This window comes from Anomaloglossus baeobatrachus, chromosome 11 (genome assembly GCF_048569485.1).
Source record: "Anomaloglossus baeobatrachus isolate aAnoBae1 chromosome 11, aAnoBae1.hap1, whole genome shotgun sequence".
NCBI classification, from domain to species: domain Eukaryota; kingdom Metazoa; phylum Chordata; class Amphibia; order Anura; family Aromobatidae; genus Anomaloglossus; species Anomaloglossus baeobatrachus.
In genome coordinates, this window is record NC_134363.1 from 188,340,692 (window position 1) to 188,362,373 (window position 21,682).

General features: G+C 48.6%; 1 protein-coding gene across 3 annotated transcripts in view; it reads left to right on the forward strand.

The window, feature by feature from the left end:
• MSANTD2 (Myb/SANT DNA binding domain containing 2) overlaps positions 1-21,057 on the forward strand; it is a 46,986-nt gene extending 25,929 nt beyond the window's left edge. For all 3 annotated transcript variants that reach the window (XM_075329139.1, XM_075329140.1, XM_075329141.1), the window contains 2 exons: positions 14,728-14,785; positions 16,751-21,057. In XM_075329139.1, coding sequence (XP_075185254.1) covers positions 14,728-14,785; positions 16,751-17,579 — 887 coding nt within the window. In that variant the 3' untranslated portion in view covers positions 17,580-21,057. The remainder of the gene's footprint in view (positions 1-14,727; positions 14,786-16,750) is intronic.
• The last annotated feature ends 625 nt before the right edge of the window (positions 21,058-21,682 follow it).

A 21,682-nucleotide genomic window follows, 5' to 3' on the forward strand; every position in this document is an offset into this window, starting at 1 on the left:
TATTAAATGGCCAAACCCACATCCTCTGGCTCCTTCCCTGCTGGGCCGCTGGTGCTCTCTATCTGGTCACGTCCCATGCGTCTGCTGCAGTCAGATGGGACGAGACGTCACTGCCGATAACAGAGGGGGAAAAGCCAAGAAACCCGGGAGGAGGCGTCTCCTGTGTAATTCCACAGCAGCACGTCCACAGATCTTTAACCCCAGAAGCACCCGGTGACTTTTTTTTGTTTTTACGCTTTTGAGTTTTTCAAGAGCAAATGTATTTTCTTCGGCGCTCCATTGGGAGACCCAGACGATTGGGTGTATAGCTACTGCCTCCGGAGGCCACACAAAGCATTACACTAAAAAGTGTAAGGCCCCTCCCCTTCTGGCTATACACCCCCAGTGGGATCACTGGCTCACCAGTTTTCTGCTTTGTGCGAAGGAGGTCAGACATCCACGCATAGCTCCACTGTTTAGTCAGCAGTAGCTGCTGACTATATCGGATGGAAGAAAAGAGGGCCCATATAGGGCCCACAGCATGCTCCCTTCTCACCCCGCTTGTGGTTTGTAAGGTTGAGGTACCTATTGCCGGTACGGAGGCTGGAGCCCACATGCTGTTTTCCTTCCACATCCCCCTGAGGGGCTCTGAGGAAGTGGGATCTTACCGGCCCCAAAGCCCTGAGGCCGGGCTCCATCCACAGACCCATTGAACCTGCTGGATACGGAGCTGGGTACCGTTCAGGGACATGGCCCTGCACCATTCAGGTACTCTGTGTCCCCGTACACACAGGCACAGCACACTCCAGACTTGCTGGGTGTGCTAGTGCGCCGGGGACAGTAAAGGGTTACAGTCACTGCAGCCTAGCTGAGTGACTTTATGTATTGGGAATACCGCGCCGGACGCTCCGGGAGCGGCGGCGCGGCTGGGACTTGTAGTGCGCCGGGGACTTAGCGCCGACCGCGCTTTTACGGCGGCGGCGCTTATAAATCCAGTCCCCGGCTTTTGCGGCCTAGCTCCGCTTCGTTCCCGCCCCCACCCTGTCAATCAGGGTAGGGGAGAGACGCTGTACAATCAGCAGCGCCGAGGGCTGGAGCCTTATTTACATGCTCCAGCCCTCTCACTGGACACTGTGGGACGCTGGTTTCCCGCTCTGACTTGGGGCACGCCCACGGCCCGCCCCTACTCACACGAGCTGGAGAAGGACGCCGGCAGCCATTACTGCAGTCCGAGCTGAGAGAACGGACTCTGGGCAACCAGGCACAGGACTAGGGCGACCACACACCCGCTTATAGGCGGGCGGTAAGCGGCACCTGAAGTGCTGACACTAAATACCGCATTTGTCCTTTGTATTTTATGCTTACACTGCATAGGTCGCTATTTTTGGCTATATGCCCTCTTAGATGGCGACACATCAGCAGCAGGAAAGCAGGGGTGCTAAGGCACAGGCTTTCTATGCTGCTTGTATTGCACGTACTGAAGTGTTCATGTGTATTATGCTTGTATGCTATACACTCCACTGTACGGTCGCTAGTCTTGGCTATATTCCCCATAGAATGGCTAGACTACAGCAGCAGAAAAGCAAGGGTGCTGAGGCACAGGTTTTTTTCTATGCTGCTTGTACTGCAGGTGTTGCAGTGTTCATTTGTACTTATGCTTGTATGCTATACATTGCACTGTATGGTCGCTATTCTGGGCGATATTCCCCTAGATGGCTAGTCTACAGCAGCAGAAAAGCAGGGGTGCCAAGGCACAGGCTTTCTATGCTGCTTGTATTACATGTGCTGCAGTGTTCATTTGTACTTTATGCTTGTATGCTATACATTGCACTGTACGGTCGCCATTCTTGGCTCTATACTCCTAGATGGCTAGTCGGCAGCAACATATAAGCAACACAGGCTTTCGTTGCTGTTTCTACTGCAGATACTGTTCCACGGCACTGAACCCCATTGTGTGCAATGCTCCCCTGTAGCACTTGGTCAGCCGGGGTCTCTACTTGACGTGGCCAAAGGAACCACCTCTCAACCCTGTCCAAGGACAGGGACGGAGTTGCATTGGGATAGAGACTTGCAGTCCGGACAGGCCATGGGCAATCTGGATCATTGCTCCCTGGCCACCCTCATCTGGAATAAAATCGGTGCTCCGGGGGGGTCCCAGGGAGACTCTCTGTATGATGAGGCAGACGTAGCTCATCAGGACTTTGATCCTGACACCGCTCTCAATCCGGATACACCGGATGGTGACGCCATAAGGGATCATCCTATAGCGTCCATCAATGGAATGTTGGATCTTTCTCCCTCAGCTCCCCCAGTGGAGGAGTCAGCTTCACAGCAGGAGAAGTCCCATTTCAGTAGCTCAAACGTATATTGAGTATTGTTCTGGCCACGCTGACTTCAGAGAAGCAGTCCAGGAACACCACGCTTCCCAGAAAAGCGTTTTCTCCAAACGTATTAATGATACACGTTATCCCTTCCCCCCTGACGTGGTAAAGCGCTGGACCCAGGGTCCAAAGGTGGATTCTCCAATCTCCAGGCTTGCAGCTAGAGCCATAGTTGCAGTGGAGATGGGACTTCACTTCAAGATGCCATTGACAGACAGAGGGACTCTGGTTGAAATCTGTCTATGAGGCTATCGGCGGGTCGGTTGCTCCGGCATTCACAGCCGTATGGGCACCCTAAGCTTTTCAGCTGTTCTTGCGCAGCTGGTCTTGAGCACATGTACTTCTGTGCCGCAGGGGCGTCCGTAACCTCGCAATGTCTGCATTGCGACTTACCCTATTAATGCTGTCCTGGAAGGACAGTCGAGGTTTCGGTCCTTCCCAGGCTCGGGCAGGTCCCAATTGTCCTCGTCCAAAAGGGCTGAAAAGCCTCAGAGGGGCTCAGCTTCCGGCCGGGCTCAATCACGCCCAAGGAAGGCAGCCGGAGGAACCGCTACCAAGGCGGTCTCCTCATGACTCTCAGCTCTCTCATCTCTCCGCATCCGCGGTTGATGGCAGACTCGCTCGCCTTTGGCGACATTTAGCTGCCACAGGTTCCAGACCGGTGGGTGAGGGACAGTGTGCCCACGTGCACAGGACAGAGTTCTGTTCTCGTCCTCCGACTCGATTCTTCAGAACGTCCCCACCTCCCCACCGAGCCGATGCTCTTCTGCAGGCAGAAGGAGTGGTAATCCCTGTTCCTCTTCAGGAACAAGACACGGTTTTCCTCCAATCTGGTTGTGGTGCCAAAAAAGGATGGCTCTTTCCGTTCCGTTCTGGACCTAAAACTGCTCAACAAGCACGTGGAGGCCAGGCGGTTCCGGATGATACCCTCCGCTCCGTCATTGCCTCAATGTCTCAAGGAAATTTCCTAGCATCAATAGACATCAAAGATGCTTATCTCCACGTGCCGATTGCTACAGAGCACCAATGTTTCGTCTACGTTTCGTGATAGGAGACGACCATCTTCAGTTCGTAGCTCTGCCATTTGGTCTGGCGACAGCCCCACGGGTGTTCACCAAGATCATGGCGGCAGTGGTAGCAGTCTTGCGCTCACAGGGACACTCTGTGATCCCTTACTTGGACGATCTACTTGTCAAGGCACCCTCTCAAGAGGCATGCCAACTCAGACTGAATGTTGCGCTGGAGACTCTCCAGACGTTCGGGTGGATCATCAGCTTCTCAAAGTCAAACCTGTCACGACCCAATCACTAACGTATCTTGGCATGGAGTTTCATACCCTCTCAGCGATAGTGAAGCTTCCGCTGGACAAGCAGCGGTCACTACAGACAGGGGTGCAGACTCTCCTTCTAGGTCAGTCGCACTCCTTAAGACGCCTCATGCACTTCCTCGGGAAGATGGTGGCGGCAATGGAAGCGGTTCCGTTTGCGCAGTTTCATCTGCGTCCACTTCAATGGGACATTCTCCGCCAATGGGACGGGAAGTCAACATCCCTGATCAGGAAAGTATCCCTTTCACAGACGGCAAGGACTCTCTGCAATGGTGGCTTCTTCCCACCTCATTATCACAGGGAAGATCCTTCCTACCACCGTCTTGGGCGGTGGTCACGACAGACGCGAGTCTGTCAGGGTGGGGAGCAGTTTTCCTCCACCACAGGGCTCAGGGTACGTGGACTCAGCAGGAGTCCACCCTTCAGATCAATGTTCTGGTAATCAGAGCAGTGTATCTTGCCCTACTAGCCTTCCAGCAGTGGCTGGAAGGAAGGCAGATCCGAATTCAATCGGACACCTCCACAGCGGTGGCATACATCAACCACCAAGGGGGGACACGCAGTCGGCAAGCCTTCCAGGAAGTCCGGCGGATTCTGATGTGGGTGGAAGCCACGGCCTCCACCATATCCGCAGTTCACATCCCCGGCGTAGAAAACTAGGAAGCAGACTTCCTCAGTCGCCAGGGCATGGACGCAGGGGAATGGTCCCTTCACCCGGACGTGTTTCAGGAAATCTGTCACCGTTGGGGAAGGCCGGACGTCGACCTAATGGCGTCCCGGCACAACCACAAGGTCCCAACCTTCATGGCACGGTCTCGCGATCACAGAGCTCTGGCGGCAGACGCCTTAGTGCAAGATTGGTCGCAGTTCCGGCTCCCTTATGTGTTTCCACCTCTGGCACTCTTGCCCAGAGTGCTACGCAAGATCAGATCCGACTGCAGCCGCGTCATACTCGTCGCTCCAGACTGGCCAAGGAGGGCGTGGTATCCGGATCTGTGGCATCTCACGGTCGGCCAACCGTGGGCACTACCAGATCGACCAGACTTACTGTCCCAAGGGCCGTTTTTTCCATCGGAATTTCTGCGGCCCTGAACCTGACTGTGTGGCCATTGAGTCCTGGATCCTAGCGTCTTCAGGAGTATCCCAAGGGGTCGTTGCCACCATGAGACAGGCTAGGAAGCCCACGTCCGCTAACATCTACCACAGAACGTGGAGGATATTCTTATCCTGGTGCTCTGCTCAGGGAGTGTCTCCCTGGCCATTTGCATTGCCTACCTTTCTTTCTTCCTGCAATCTGGGTTAGAAAAAGGTTTGTCGCTCGGCTCCCTTAAAGGACAGGTCTCGGCGCTATCCGTCTTTTTTCAGAAGCGTCTGGCACAACTTACTAAAGTGCGTACGTTCCTACAGGGGGTTTGCCATATCGTACCCCCGTACAAGCGGCCGTTAGATCCATGGGATCTGAACAGGGTACTAGTTGCCCTCCAGAAGCCGCCCTTCGAGCCTCTGAGGGAGGTTTCACTTTCTAGACTATCACAGAAAGTGGTTTTTCTGGTAGCAATCACATCTCTTCGGAGAGTGTCTGAGCTAGCAGCGCTGTCTTCCAAGGCTCCTTTCCTGGTCTTCCACCAGGACAAGGTAGTGCTGCGTCCCATTCAGGAGTTTCTCCCGAAGGTGGTATCCTCTTTTCATCTCAATCAGGATATCTCTTTGCCTTCGTTTTGTCCTCATGCAGTTCATCGGTATGAGAAGGATTTACATTTGTTAGATCTGGTGAGAGCACTCAGAGTCTACATTTCCCGCACGGCGCCCTTGCGCCGTTCGGATGCACTCTTTGTCCTTGTCGCTGGTAAGCGCAAAGGGTCGCAGGCTTCTAAGGCCACCCTGGCTCGATGGATCAAAGAACCAATTCTTGAAGCCTACCGTTCTGCTGGGCTTCCGGTTCCATCAGGGCTGAAGGCCCATTCTACCAGAGCCGTGGGTGCGTCCTGGGCATTGCGACACCAGGCTACGGCTCAACAGGTGTGCCAGGCAGCTACCTGGTCGAGTCTGCACACTTTCACCAAACATTATCAGGTGCATACCTATGCTTCGGCGGACGCCAGCCTAGGTAGAAGAGTCCTGCAGGCGGCAGTTGCCTCCCCGTAGGGAAGGGCTGTCTTCGCAGCTCTAACATGAGGTATTCTTTACCCACCCAGGGACAGCTTTTGGACGTCCCAATCGTCTGGGTCTCCCAATGGAGCGCCGAAGAAGAAGGGAATTTTGTTACTTACCGTAAATTCCTTTTCTTCTAGCTCCTATTAGGAGACCCAGCACCCGCCCCTGTTGTCCTTCGGGATTTTTGGGTTTTTCTCGGGTACACATGTTGTTCATGTTGAACGGTTTTTCAGTTCTCCGATGTTACTCGGAGTGAATTTGTTTAAACCAGTTATTGGCTTTCCTCCTTCTTGCTTTTGCACTAAAACTGGTGAGCCAGTGATCCCACTGGGGGTGTATAGCCAGAAGGGGAGGGGCCTTACACTTTTTAGTGTAATGCTTTGTGTGGCCTCCGGAGGCAGTAGCTATACACCCAATCGTCTGGGTCTCCCAATAGGAGCTAGAAGAAAAGGAATTTACGGTAAGTAACAAAATTCCCTTCTTTCTGCCAACATCGCCATGTGAGGCTGGTCTCCTATGGGATTCATTGTAGTTTTTATGACACCGTTCATTTTATTATAATTAGAAAACGAAAAAAAAACCTCAAATGTGATTAAATTGCAAACCTGCAAATTTATTTATTTATTTTATGTTGTTCATAGTTAGTACAAAATGACTGTGACACGATTCTGCAGACCGGTGCGATTACGACAATACCAGACTTCACTACAGCGTGTCCACCCATATCCTGTATACACCGCACCTATATACAGTGTGTCCACCCATATCCTGTATACACCGCACCTCTATACAGTGTGTCCACCCATATCCTCTATACACCGCACCTATATACAGTGTGTCCACCCATATCCTGTATACACCGCACCTATATACAGTGTGTCCACCCATATCCTGTATACACCGCACCTCTATACAGTGTGTCCACCCATATCCTCTATACACCGCACCTATATACAGTGTGTCCACCCATATCCTGTATACACCGCACCTCTATACAGTGTGTCCACCCATATCCTGTATACACCGCACCTCTATACAGTGTGTCCACCCATATCCTGTATACACCGCACCTATATACAGTGTGTCCACCCATATCCTGTATACACCGCACCTATATACAGTGTGTCCACCCATATCCTCTATACACCGCACCTATATACAGTGTGTCCACCCATATCCTGTATATACCGCACCTCTATACAGTGTGTCCACCCATATCCTCTATACACCGCACCTATATACAGTGTGTCCACCCATATCCTCTATACACCGCACCTATATACAGTGTGTCCACCCATATCCTGTATACACCGCACCTCTATACAGTGTGTCCACCCATACCCTGTATACACCGCGCCTCTATACAGTGTGTCCACCCATACCCTGTATACACCGCGCCTCTATACAGTGTGTCCACCCATATCCTGTATACACCGCACCTATATACAGTGTGTCCACCCATATCCTGTATACACCGCACCTATATACAGTGTGTCCACCCGTATCCTGTATACACCGCACCTATATACAGTGTGTCCACCCATATCCTGTATACACCGCACCTATATACAGTGTGTCCACCCATATCCTGTCCACTGCCATTAACTTGAGAACAGCGGCAGCTATAGGCATAGAAGTGGTGTCTAGGTATAGTAAAGTAGCCATGCGCTACGCAATTAAACCACCTATAGCACCACCTGGTGGAAAACAACGGAGTTAGAATTTTTATCTCTAAAATTAAATGAGATAGAAAAAAAAAGTGAATTACAAAGTTGCAGGGCATCATCAATTCAATACGAATCGACACCTTGCATATAGAAATACTATGATATGAAACCCATGACCCCCCAAAACATTGAATGCTGGTCACGCATATGGCTCTCATTAGTGGCCTCAGTCAGCTGCAATGCACATCTGGCCTCTGCACAGCATACTGTATCTGGCTGCAATGCACATCTGACCTCTGCACAGCATACTGTATCTGGCTGCAATGCACATCTGGCCTCTGCACAGCATACTGTATCTGGCTGCAATGCACATCTGGCCTCTGCACAGCATACTGTATCTGGCTGCAATGCACATCTGGCCTCTGCACAGCATACTGTATCTGGCTGCAATGCACATCTGGCCTCTGCACAGCATACTGTATCTGGCTGCAATGCACATCTGGCCTCTGCACAGCATACTGTATCTGGCTGCAATGCACATCTGACCTCTGCACAGCATACTGTATCTGGCTGCAATGCACATCTGGCCTCTGCACAGCATACTGTATCTGGCTGCAATGCACATCTGGCCTCTGCACAGCATACTGTATCTTGCTGCAATGCACATCTGGCCTCTGCACAGCATACTGTATCTGGCTGCAATGCACATCTGGACTCTGCACAGCATACTGTATCTGGCTGCAATGCACATCTGGACTCTGCGCAGCATACTGTATCTGGCTGCAATGCACATCTGGCCTCTGCACAGCATACTGTATCTTGCTGCAATGCACATCTGGCCTCTGCACAGCATACTGTATCTGGCTGCAATGCACATCTGGACTCTGCACAGCATACTGTATCTGGCTGCAGTGCACATCTGGACTCTGCGCAGCATACTGTATCTGGCTGCAATGCACATCTGGCCTCTGCGCAGCATACTGTATCTTGCTGCAATGCACATCTGGCCTCTGCACAGCATACTGTATCTGGCTGCAATGCACATCTGGCCTCTGCACAGCATACTGTATCTGGCTGCAATGCACATCTGGCCTCTGCACAGCATACTGTATCTGGCTGCAATGCACATCTGGCCTCTGCACAGCATACTGTATCCTGCTGCAATGCACATCTGGCCTCTGCACAGCATACTGTATCTTGGTGCAATGCACATCTGGCCTCTGCACAGCATACTGTATCTTGGTGCAATGCACATCTGGCCTCTGCACAGCATACTGTATCTGGCTGCAATGCACATCTGGCCTCTGCACAGCATACTGTATCTTGCTGCAATGCACATCTGGACTCTGCACAGCATACTGTATCCTGCTGCAATGCACATCTGGCCTCTGCACAGCATACTGTATCTTGGTGCAATGCACATCTGGCCTCTGCACAGCATACTGTATCTGGCTGCAATGCACATCTGGCCTCTGCACAGCATACTGTATCCTGCTGCAATGCACATCTGGCCTCTGCACAGTATACTGTATCTGGCTGCAATGCACATCTGGCCTCTGCACAGCATACTGTATCTTGCTGCAATGCACATCTGGCCTCTGCACAGCATACTGTATCTTGCTGCAATGCACATCTGGCCTCTGCACAGTATACTGTATCTGGCTGCAATGCACATCTGGCCTCTGCACAGCATACTGTATCTGGCTGCAATGCACATCTGGCCTCTGCACAGCATACTGTATCTTGCTGCAATGCACATCTGGCCTCTGCACAGCATACTGTATCTGGCTGCAATGCACATCTGGCCTCTGCACAGCATACTGTATCTGGCTGCAATGCACATCTGGCCTCTGCACAGCATACTGTATCTGGCTGCAATGCACATCTGGCCTCTGCACAGCATACTGTATCTGGCTGCAATGCACATCTGGCCTCTGCACAGCATACTGTATCTTGTTGCAATGCACATCTGGCCTCTGCACAGCATACTGTATCTGGCTGCAATGCACATCTGGCCTCTGCACAGCATACTGTATCTTGCTGCAATGCACATCTGGCCTCTGCACAGCATACTGTATCTTGGTGCAATGCACATCTGGCCTCTGCACAGCATACTGTATCTTGCTGCAATGCACATCTGGACTCTGCACAGCATACTGTATCTGGCTGCAATGCACATCTGGCCTCTGCACAGCATACTGTATCTGGCTGCAATGCACATCTGGCCTTTGCACAGCATACTGTATCTGGCTGCAATGCACATCTGGCCTCTGCACAGCATACTGTATCTGGCTGCAATGCACATCTGGCCTCTGCACAGCATACTGTATCTTGGTGCAATGCACATCTGGCCTCTGCACAGCATACTGTATCTTGCTGCAATGCACATCTGGCCTCTGCACAGCATACTGTATCTTGCTGCAATGCACATCTGGCCTCTGCACAGCATACTGTATCTGGCTGCAATGCACATCTGGCCTCTGCACAGCATACTGTATCTTGCTGCAATGCACATCTGGCCTCTGCACAGCATACTGTATCTGGCTGCAATGCACATCTGGCCTCTGCACAGCATACTGTATCTTGCTGCAATGCACATCTGGCCTCTGCACAGCATACTGTATCTTGGTGCAATGCACATCTGGCCTCTGCACAGCATACTGTATCTTGCTGCAATGCACATCTGGACTCTGCACAGCATACTGTATCTGGCTGCAATGCACATCTGGCCTCTGCACAGCATACTGTATCTGGCTGCAATGCACATCTGGCCTCTGCACAGCATACTGTATCTTGGTGCAATGCACATCTGGCCTCTGCACAGCATACTGTATCTTGCTGCAATGCACATCTGGCCTCTGCACAGCATACTGTATCTTGCTGCACGGTGTGCAATATGGTGGTGACATGTTTGCACACATCTGTGATACGTGGTCGTAGGTCCTGCATTGTTGGGGGAGGGGTCGCATACACCTGCTGTTTGATGTCACCTCACAGAAAGAAGTCCAATAGGGTCAGGTCAGGTGAGCGGAGGCCACTCCACACAGCCCCATACCCAATGACTTGTAGGAAGGTCTCCATGAGGTGTCGCTTCACATCCGCAGCCTTGTGAGTGTTACACATTCTAATCATAGCATTTCTGTGCAAGGTGTGGATTCGTATTGAATTGATGAGGCCCAAAACTTTGTAATTCACTTTTTTTCTCTATCTCGTTCCGTTTTCAAGATAAAAATGCTAACTCCGTTGTTTTCCACCAGGTGGCGCTATAGGTGGTTTCATTGCGTAGCGCATGGCTACTTTACTATACCTAGACACCACTTCTATGCCTATAGCTGCCGCCGTTCTCAAGTTAATGGCGGTGGACAGGATATGGGTGGACACGCTGTATAGAGGTGCGGTGTATACAGGATATGGGTGGACACACTGTATATAGGTGCGGTGTATACAGGATATGGGTGGACACTCTGTATAGAGGTGCGGTGTATACAGGATATGGGTGGACACACTGTATAGAGGTGCGGTGTATACAGGATATGGGTGGACACACTGTATATAGGTGCGGTGTATACAGGATATGGGTGGACACACTGTATAGAGGTGCGGTGTATACAGGATATGGGTGGACACACTGTATATAGGTGCGGTGTATACAGGATATGGGTGGACGCACTGTATATAGGTGCGGTGTATACAGGATATGGGTGGACACACTGTATATAGGTGCGATGTACACAGGATATGGGTGGACACACTGTATAGAGGTGCGGTGTACACAGGATATGGGTGGACACACTGTATATAGGTGCGGTGTATACAGGATATGGGTGGACACACTGTATATAGGTGCGGTGTATACAGGATATGGGTGGACACACTGTATATAGGTGCGGTGTATACAGGATATGGGTGGACACACTGTATATAGGTGCGGTGTATACAGGATATGGGTGGACACACTGTATATAGGTGCGGTGTATACAGGATATGGGTGGACACACTGTATATAGGTGCGGTGTATACAGGATATGGGTGGACACACTGTATATAGGTGCGGTGTATACAGGATATGGGTGGACACACTGTATATAGGTGCGGTGTATACAGGATATGGGTGGACACACTGTATATAGGTGCGGTGTATACAGGATATGGGTGGACACACTGTATATAGGTGCGGTGTATACAGGATATGGGTGGACACACTGTATATAGGTGCGGTGTATACAGGATATGGGTGGACACACTGTATATAGGTGCGGTGTATACAGGATATGGGTGGACACACTGTATATAGGTGCGGTGTATACAGGATATGGGTGGACACACTGTATATAGGTGCGGTGTATACAGGATATGGGTGGACACACTGTATATAGGTGCGGTGTATACAGGATATGGGTGGACACACTGTATATAGGTGCGGTGTATACAGGATATGGGTGGACACACTGTATATAGGTGCGGTGTATACAGGATATGGGTGGACACACTGTATATAGGTGCGGTGTATACAGGATATGGGTGGACACACTGTATATAGGTGCGGTGTATACAGGATATGGGTGGACACACTGTATATAGGTGCGGTGTATACAGGATATGGGTGGACACACTGTATATAGGTGCGGTGTATACAGGATATGGGTGGATACACTGTATATAGGTGCGGTGTATACAGGATATGGGTGGACACACTGTATAGAGGTGCGGTGTATACAGGATATGGGTGGACACACTGTATAGAGGTGCGGTGTATACAGGATATGGGTGGACACACTGTATAGAGGTGCGGTGTATACAGGATATGGGTGGACACACTGTATAGAGGTGCGGTGTATACAGGATATGGGTGGACACACTGTATAGAGGTGCGGTGTATACAGGATATGGGTGGACACACTGTATAGAGGTGCGGTGTATACAGGATATGGGTGGACACACTGTATAGAGGTGCGGTGTATACAGGATATGGGTGGACGCACTGTATATAGGTGCGGTGTATACAGGGTATGGGTGGACACACTGTATATAGGTGCGGTGTATACAGGGTATGGGTGGACACACTGTATATAGGTGTGTTGTATATAGGATATGGGTGGACACACTGTATATAGGTGTGGTGTATACAGGATATGGGTGGACACACTGTATATAGGTGCGGTGTATACAGGATATGGGTGGACACACTGTATATAGGTGCGGTGTATACAGGATATGGGTGGACACACTGTATATAGGTGCGGTGTATACAGGATATGGGTGGACACACTGTATATAGGTGCGGTGTATACAGGATATGGGTGGACACACTGTATATAGGTGCGGTGTATACAGGATATGGGTGGACACACTGTATATAGGTGTGTTGTATATAGGATATGGGTGGACACACTGTATATAGGTGCGGTGTATACAGGATATGGGTGGACACACTGTATATAGGTGCGGTGTATACAGGATATGGGTGGACACACTGTATATAGGTGCGGTGTATACAGGATATGGGTGGACACACTGTATATAGGTGCGGTGTATACAGGATATGGGTGGACACACTGTATATAGGTGCGGTGTATACAGGATATGGGTGGACACACTGTATATAGGTGCGGTGTATACAGGATATGGGTGGACACACTGTATATAGGTGCGGTGTATATAGGATATGGGTGGACACACTGTATATAGGTGCGGTGTATACAGGATATGGGTGGACACACTGTATATAGGTGCGGTGTATACAGGATATGGGTGGACACACTGTATATAGGTGCGGTGTATACAGGAGATGGGTGGACACACTGTATATTAGGTGCGGTGTATACAGGATATGGGTGGACACACTGTATATAGGTGCGGAGTATACAGGATATGGGTGGACACACTGTATAGAGGTGCGGTGTATACAGGATATGGGTGGACACACTGTATAGAGGTGCGGTGTATACAGGATATGGGTGGACACACTGTATATAGGTGCGGTATATACAGGATATGGGTGGACACACTGTATAGAGGTGCGGTGTATACAGGATATGGGTGGACACACTGTATAGAGGTGCGGTGTATACAGGATATGGGTGGACACACTGTATAGAGGTGCGGTGTATACAGGATATGGGTGGACACACTGTATAGAGGTGCGGTGTACACAGGATATGGGTGGACACACTGTATATACATATTTTCTTAAGTAATGAAAACAAATTTTGAAACTTTTTAGAAACAAAGAATTTTCTTTCCATCACTGTTTTTCATTTTTCGGGGCGTGTGAGGACGTGTCTTTTGCATGGTGAGCAGTAACACTATTTAGAGGAAGATGCGACGCTCTGTTGTCCTCTTGGTACATTTTATGGTTCAGTTGCGGTGACCATAAAGAGTCTATTGATATATATTTTTTTTCTCTTTTTGGTTAATTAATTTCATATTGTGATCTGACTTTCATGGATGCGGTGATACCAGATACATTTTTTTAATGGGGGAAATGGAGGGTGATTTGAATTTGTGGTTTCTTTATTTTATTTTTTTAAATATTTTTTTTAGAAAAGTTTTTTTTATTTTAGGCACTTAGAATGATGCTCCCCACGCCATGCGCTATAAATGCTTTCGTCAGAAATTGACCTTGGCATTTTATAGGTTAACAGTCGCGGGCCTAGCTCTGCTCCATGTGCGGCTGAGGTAGATAATGGCTGAATAACACAGCCATCATCTGCTGTAATTGCGCAGCTCCTGAGCCCGCTCCATACACGCTCCGAGGACTGCAGTACATGCGCGGTGCCATACACGCTCCGAAGACTGCGGTACATGCGCGCTGCCATACACGCTCCGAGGACTGCGGTACATGCGCGGTGCTCATTGTTACGGGGTGGATGTGATTCTTGTCTGTTTCGATGCAATATTCCATTTTACGCTAAGTATTAGTGACTGGGATGGTTTGTGAGGCGTCCGGCGGTGCCACCGGGAGATTCTCCGCCACTGCCTGGAGCCGCTGACGGCAGAGGTTTATGGTGGCCTGGATTCTCTGCAGAATGCCGACCACCTCCATATTCAGGGATCTCTTCTATATTTTCACCTTTTTAGCCAAAATTTTCATGTGATGTACTTTGAGCAGTTTATAAATTCATTCTGTAGCATGAAACTTGTGACAATGACAAACATGCTGCGATCTCACAAATCCACGCTGCCGATCCTAAATCCTTGCTTTTTTGTTTTGTTTTAGAAGAAATCAATATTCCTAAACGACCGCCGAAGAGCAGAGAACCCGCGGAGGATGTACAGTAAGTATCGGCTCTGACCAGATGACTCCATCAGTCGCCTGATAGTCTGGCTGCAATAGAGCTGTGTTACTGGGAGTGTCGGTGCTCTCCTGGCATTTACAACCCGTCATGGCTGTGTAATCATCTGATCCCGCGCTGTCAACCCATTGGCGCCAAGGGATCGCTTCACAAGGCTGCCAATGGCAGTGGGTAACAGTGCAATGCCCCCTGCAGTGCATTAAATCACGCTGTCAAAGTTTAACAGCGTAATCTAAAGGGATAACAGGCATGGGTGGATGGGAGATCCACCTGTGCCTGTTAGCCGCACATGTCTGCAAATCAGCGGGGATGACTGCAGGGTAACCAGAGGGAGGTGACTTAATTTGTGTATATATAGATATATAATATATTGTTACGTACATGTATGTCCTGGGTCGTAAAGGGGTTGTCCAAGTTGACTTTAATGCTTCTTCCAGCCAGAAATACAGATATAATGATGTACATGACTAAACGTGCATCCGTTTTATCCCGGCTGTTCCAGCACCACGTCTCTGATGCTCCCTGCTGGGTTTTTTCTTTCCTTGGCTGCTGCAGTGAAGTCAAATATAGACCCGTGACCGCTGCAGCCAATCAATCGCTTCAGAGGTACAAAACACAAGACCACTGAGACCAATGATTGGCTGTAGGGGTCACATGGGTTATACACGGCCGATGCACAGCGGCCAAGGTAAGCAGCAGAGCTGATGGAGAACGCAGTGTGGGACTATACAAGGTTTTCTTGCTTTAGTTTCTGTCTGGACGCAGATTTTTCCTCACTCGGACAAACCCTTTTTTTTTTTTTTTTTTTTTTAAATAGATATCTAAAAAAAACCCGCTATTTTATTCTGTTTGTGTGAAGTTAATAATCTCACTTGAACGTTGAACTCTTGTAGCTGTAAATGCACCTTTTTGTGGATTTTGTCAGCTCCTTGTTTGGAAAATATTTTGCACTTCACCCTTTGAAATTGGATACAATTTGCAACAAAATGCACATTACGCGTGGGTTTTGCTGCAAAATATCAGCAGCAAATCTGCAATGTGGGTATTTCCCTTTTGGAAATAAGTGGCACAGTTAGGTGTTCCCAGGGGGATGTTACCATTTCGCCAGTCGGTGAATATTGTACACGGCACGCTCCTGTGACGTGGGGGGGCAGCCTGCGCCCTCCCTCCCCGAGCTGCCAGTACTGGAGCCGCTTGGTTATGTCCGCTGATATTCATGTCACATACAGTGGAATCTTGGTTTAGGAGAATAATCTGTTCTCATAAACCAAGTTACTCGTATAGCAAAGCAAAATTTACCATAGGAAATAATGGAAGCTCAGACAATTCGTTCCACAACTTGTTCACTGTCCCACCCTGGTCCCCTATAGTGCCATTCCACACATGCACAAACACACATATACACACACATTATGCTCACCTTACCTTCCGTTCCATCGCCGGCCTGCCGGTTCTTGTAGTCCGCAGGTACAGCATGTGTATCCAGTAACCATCGCGACCGATGCAGGAGCTTCCGCTTTCAGCGCTTCAGCAGCAGACATCATACGCAGGAGTCGCTTGCCTCTGATTGGCTGCCTTTGAGAAGCGTCTGACAGCGGAAGTTCCTCCATCGTCACGGTGGTTACCGGATACGCATACTGTACCTTTGGACTACAAGAACCAGGAGGCCGGCGAGGGAACGGAAGGTGAGGTGAGCATAATATGTGTGTGTTTGTGCGACCCGCAAGAGCAGGTTAGAGCGCGGTGAACGTACGGGACCGGAAGTGTGTGCGGCGATTATTTGCTCGTACAGTAAAGCTTGCTCGTAAACGGAGTTACAAATTTACAGCAAGCTTTGCTCGTATAGCGAAATACTCGCACACAGGTTACTCGTACCCCGAGGTTCCACTGTACTGATTTTTGTCACTTTATTTGTTCGCCTGTAATAAAAGCTGTTGTGTTTTGCAGGAAGCGAGAGATTCTTCAGACCATCATGCACATCCTGGAGTCCGTCCAGCTCAAGTGGGAGCTGTTCCAGAGCTGGACAGAGTTTTCGCGGTTGCACCTCTCAAACAAACTGGCAATATTTGGCGTTGGATACAACACCCGGTGGAAGGAGGACATCCGATACCATTACGCCGAAATCAGCTCCCAGGTTCCCCTGGGGAAGCGTCTACGCGAGTACTTCAACCCCGAGAAGCCGGAGGGGCGGGTGGTGATGACCCGAGTGCAGAAAATGAATTGGAAAAACGTGTATTATAAGTTCCTGGAGATTACCATCAGCGAGGCGCGGTGCCTGGAGCTGCACATGGAGACCGACTGGATTCCTATAGCGCACTCCAAGCCGATCGGCGGAGACATAGTTCAGTACCTCTTACCCGGCGGGATCCCCAAGTGTCCGGGTCTTTACGCGATTGGATACGAGGACATGAGGAACAAACCTGACAATGCCGTAGTGGATTTAGTCAATGATGGCAATTGCGAGTCTCCGACGGGGCCCGACTCCAAATCCGACCCAGTAACTGCGAAAATCAACTATTGTTATCTGGGCATCGCGGAGAGCATCACGCTACAGCAGTGCCTGTTCTTTCACTTCCAGTCCACCATCAAGAACCAAAGCAAGGAGTGGGCGAGCATCAATGGATTCTTAGCGCAGAACTGTAAGGTGGAGCCGGGCGTCTCCCCCAAAACTATCTACATCAAGTTTGTTGAGGTGGAGAGAGATTTTCTTTCCGCGGGGTCTTTAGTAGAGTGCCTGGAAAAAGCCATCGGGTACCCCTTAAAGTTCAACAAATGAATCGTGTCCTTTATAAGGACTGGGGCGCGGACGTCGGCTTTCTCGCCAGGGTTTTGCTGTTGAACTGTGAATGAATTTTGTCTATTGGGATGAGGAGGGGGGGAGGGGGTAACGCTTGTCTGATACTCGGAAGAATCGTCCCCGCTCCGTTTTTTTTGAAGACCTTGGAGATTGGGGATTGTATGTCTGGGGGGGTTCAAATGACGTTTTTATAAAAGAATTTTATTGTAGAGCCCTGACATGTATTGCTGTATGTACATTCCACATTGGACATAGTTATACTTTCATTTTTTAAAGAAAATAATGTAATTGTGTTACTTTTTTATTTTTTTTTTTTTTTTGTTCACATCACATTTTTACATATCTGTGTGTCAATAAGTAACGAATGATGAGAAAAACGCCAGGAGGCCATCGCAGCCCGGGTAGATGAAATTGTATATAATTTTAGATAATCACGATTTTTATTTTATTTTTTATTTTTTTTTTTTTTTTATACCCATTAAGTGTTTTTAATATTTCCAGCCAGTGTTGCCTGCAAAGACTTTGTTTCTGTGACGTACTGTATCCACTCTTAGCCGTTCTGCCATATCATTTATTTTATTATTATTCAGTAAAGTATTAGTTTGGTTTTTTTTTAACTTCTGCAACTAATCAATTAAGAAACACTGAGAAGTGGTGTGTGCACATCCGGTCATACTATCATTGCACCAACAGGTGGCAGTGTAATCCGCAGTCTGCCAGATTACTACCGGAGATTGGGGTTACCGATCACTTACATGTAAAATGCCCGAGGTACACAGCTAAAGGAGGTCCGCAGTGCCTTTCATGAGGAGGAGCGTCTGAGCGCCATATTACAGTTTACAAGAGTCTCTACAAAAACGGTGGCATTATTGTGTACAAACATTACTGACCCTCTACTGATCCCGATTTACAGCCTGTAATATACTCCAGAGCTGCACTCACTATTCTGCTGGTGCAGTCACTGTGTACATACATTACATTACTGACCCTGTACTGATCCCGACTTACAGCCTGCATTATACTCCAGAGCTGCACTCACTATTCTGCTGGTGCAGTCACTGTGTACATACATTACATTACTGACCCTGTACTGATCCTGACTTACAGCCTGCATTATACTCCAGAGCTGCACTCACTATTCTGCTGGTGCAGTCACTGGGTACATACATTACATTACTGACCCTGAGTTACATCCTGTATTATACTCCAGAGCTGCACTCACTATTCTGCTGGTGCAGTCACTATGTACATACATTACTGACCCTGTACTGATCCCGACTTACAGCCTGCATTATACTCCAGAGCTGCACTCACTATTCTGCTGGTGCAGTCATTGTGTACATACATTACATTACTGATCCTAGGTTACCTCCTGTATTATACTCCAGAGCTGCACTCACTATTCTGCTGGGGCAGTTCCTGTGTATATACCTTAAATTACTGATCCTGTATAATACCCCCAGAGCTGCACTCAACTCCGTCCACTTTAGAGCTGCTATTTCCCAGTATTCCCTGTCTGATGCGCCACACACTAAGGAGATTCACATTCTGATAAGTGTCTTCTTTATAACAGACTCTGTACATGTTATGTTCTGTGCTCTACTCTGCACTATAAGAGCTCAGCAAAGCACATCAGGGAGGGCTCCTGACAAGTTTACTGTTTACAGTTCCACCAGAATAGCGAGTGCAGCTCTGGAGTATAATACAGGGGGTAACTCAGGATCAGTAATGTAATGTATGTACACAGTGACTGAACCAGCAGAATAGTGAGTGCAGCTCTGGAGTATAATACAGGGGGTAACTCAGGATCAGTAATGTAATGTATGTACACAGTGACTGAACCAGCAGAATAGCGAGTGCAGCTCTGGAGTATAATACAGGAGGTAACTCAGGATCAGTAATGTATGTACACAGTGACTGAACCAGCAGAATAGCGAGTGCAGCTCTGGAGTATAATACAGGAGGTAACTCAGGATCAGTAATGTAATGTATGTACACAGTGACTGCACCAGCAGAATAGCGAGTGCAACTCTGGAGTATAATACAGGAGGTAACTCAGGATCAGTAGTGTAATGTATGTAGACAGTGACTGCACCAGCAGAATAGTGAGTGCAGCTCTGGAGTATAATACAGGAGGTAACTCAGGATCAGTAATGTATGTACACAGTGACTGAACCAGCAGAATAGTGAGTGCAGCTCTGGAGTATAATACAGGAGGTAACTCAGGATCAGTAATATATGTACACAGTGACTCCACCAGCAGAATAGTGAGTGCAGCTCTGGAGGAGGTATCTGCTGTTTATGTAGATGAATAGTCTCTGTGTGACAGCTGTAATGTGGCGCTCGGAGGGGTGCACACTTGAGCTTTTCCCCGACATGTCGGACCACTGGCTTCTCGTTTTGGGGGCTGGTGGAGCCGTATATTCGCAGGTGATTTTGGCTTTCTGTCCAGTAAGTGACTGATCATTGAGCTGATGATCTGTTCTTCTTTCCGGTCTCTGATGCTCCACATCACACATCTTTGCGGTGAGACCCATGCTCGGCGTTCTGTATCCGTCCTGCTCATGTGGTCAGCGCCATCTTTCTTTGCTTTTTGGGTGGGAGCAGAGGAGCCCCCGCTGCTGACCGTCGCTTTCTCCTGCATGTTTCACGGGTCGTCTGTGCGGATGGTTCACAATTTCTTACACATTTTTCCAGATTTTGCAGATTGTATAATTTTTACAGACAGAATTGTGTAAGATTTACGACGTGTGCCTAATTCATGACGAGACGTGAGCCGCCAGCCCGACCGCCCGGTACATCCGTGTACACAACCAAAAACCTTTCCTTACCCCCCCCCCCGCGAGTCCTGCGCTCGGCCCCCGGAGTTTCCCACCCATCAAGCGCCTCTCTAAATTGTCACTTTTGTATATTAATCTTCTTTTGTAATTTTTTTTACGACACTTTTTTTTTTTTTTTTTTTTTGCAGGAGTCCCGAGTATTTCAGTGTTTGACGTAGCTGCTAATAGTCTCAATATTTAAGTCTCTCCCCCCTTTTTTTTTTTTTTTTGTTTTTTATCCATGACAGCAGTATATACATTGTATATCTCATGTGTCCTGTCGGAGCTTACGTGCTGGGCCGATGCTTATGAACTTGTCTTAATAAGAAATCGAGGAAGTTCTGATGGACGGCGATGTTACATTATTACGTTTCAGTATGTTGCGAGTCCGTCGGCGAGGCCGCAACTTGTCATTGGCCTCATGGGTTGCTATGTAACCGAACCTTCACTGTAAGAGCTAATGTATAAAATGTCATTGGAAATAAAGAGTGAACGATTTGTTATATGTATTCCTAATCTTCTGTCTGCAGCAGCCGCCATCTCCGGGGGAACGCGGGGAAACTGGGGTGCAACACCGGGGACTCAGGATATGTCATGTGTGAACATCAGAATAGTGAGTGCAGCTCTGGAGTATAATACAAGAGGTAACTCTGGATCAGTAATGTAATTTATGTACACAGTGACTGCACCAGCAGAATAGTGAGTGCAGCTCTGGAATATAATACAGGAGGTAACTCCGTATCAGTAATGTAATGTATGTACACAGTGATCAGCAGAATAGTGAGTGCAGCTCTGGAGTATAATACAGGAGGTAACTCAGGATCAGTAATGTATGTACACAGTGACTGCACCAGCAGAATAGTGAGTGCAGCTCTGGAATATAATACAGGAGGTAACTCCGTATCAGTAATGTAATGTATGTACACAGTGATCAGCAGAATAGCGAGTGCAGCTCTGGAGTATAATACAGGAGGTAACTCAGGATCAGTAATGTATGTACACAGTGACTGCACCAGCAGAATAGTGAGTGCAGCTCTGGAGTATAATACAGGAGGTAACTCAGGATCAGTAATGTAATGTATGTACACAGTGACTGCACCAGCAGAATAGTGAGTGCAGCTCTGGAATATAATACAGGAGGTAACTCCGTATCAGTAATGTAATGTATGTACACAGTGACTGCACCAGCAGAATAGTGAGTGCAGCTCTGGAATATAATACAGGAGGTAACTCAGGATCAGTAATGTAATGTATGTACACAGT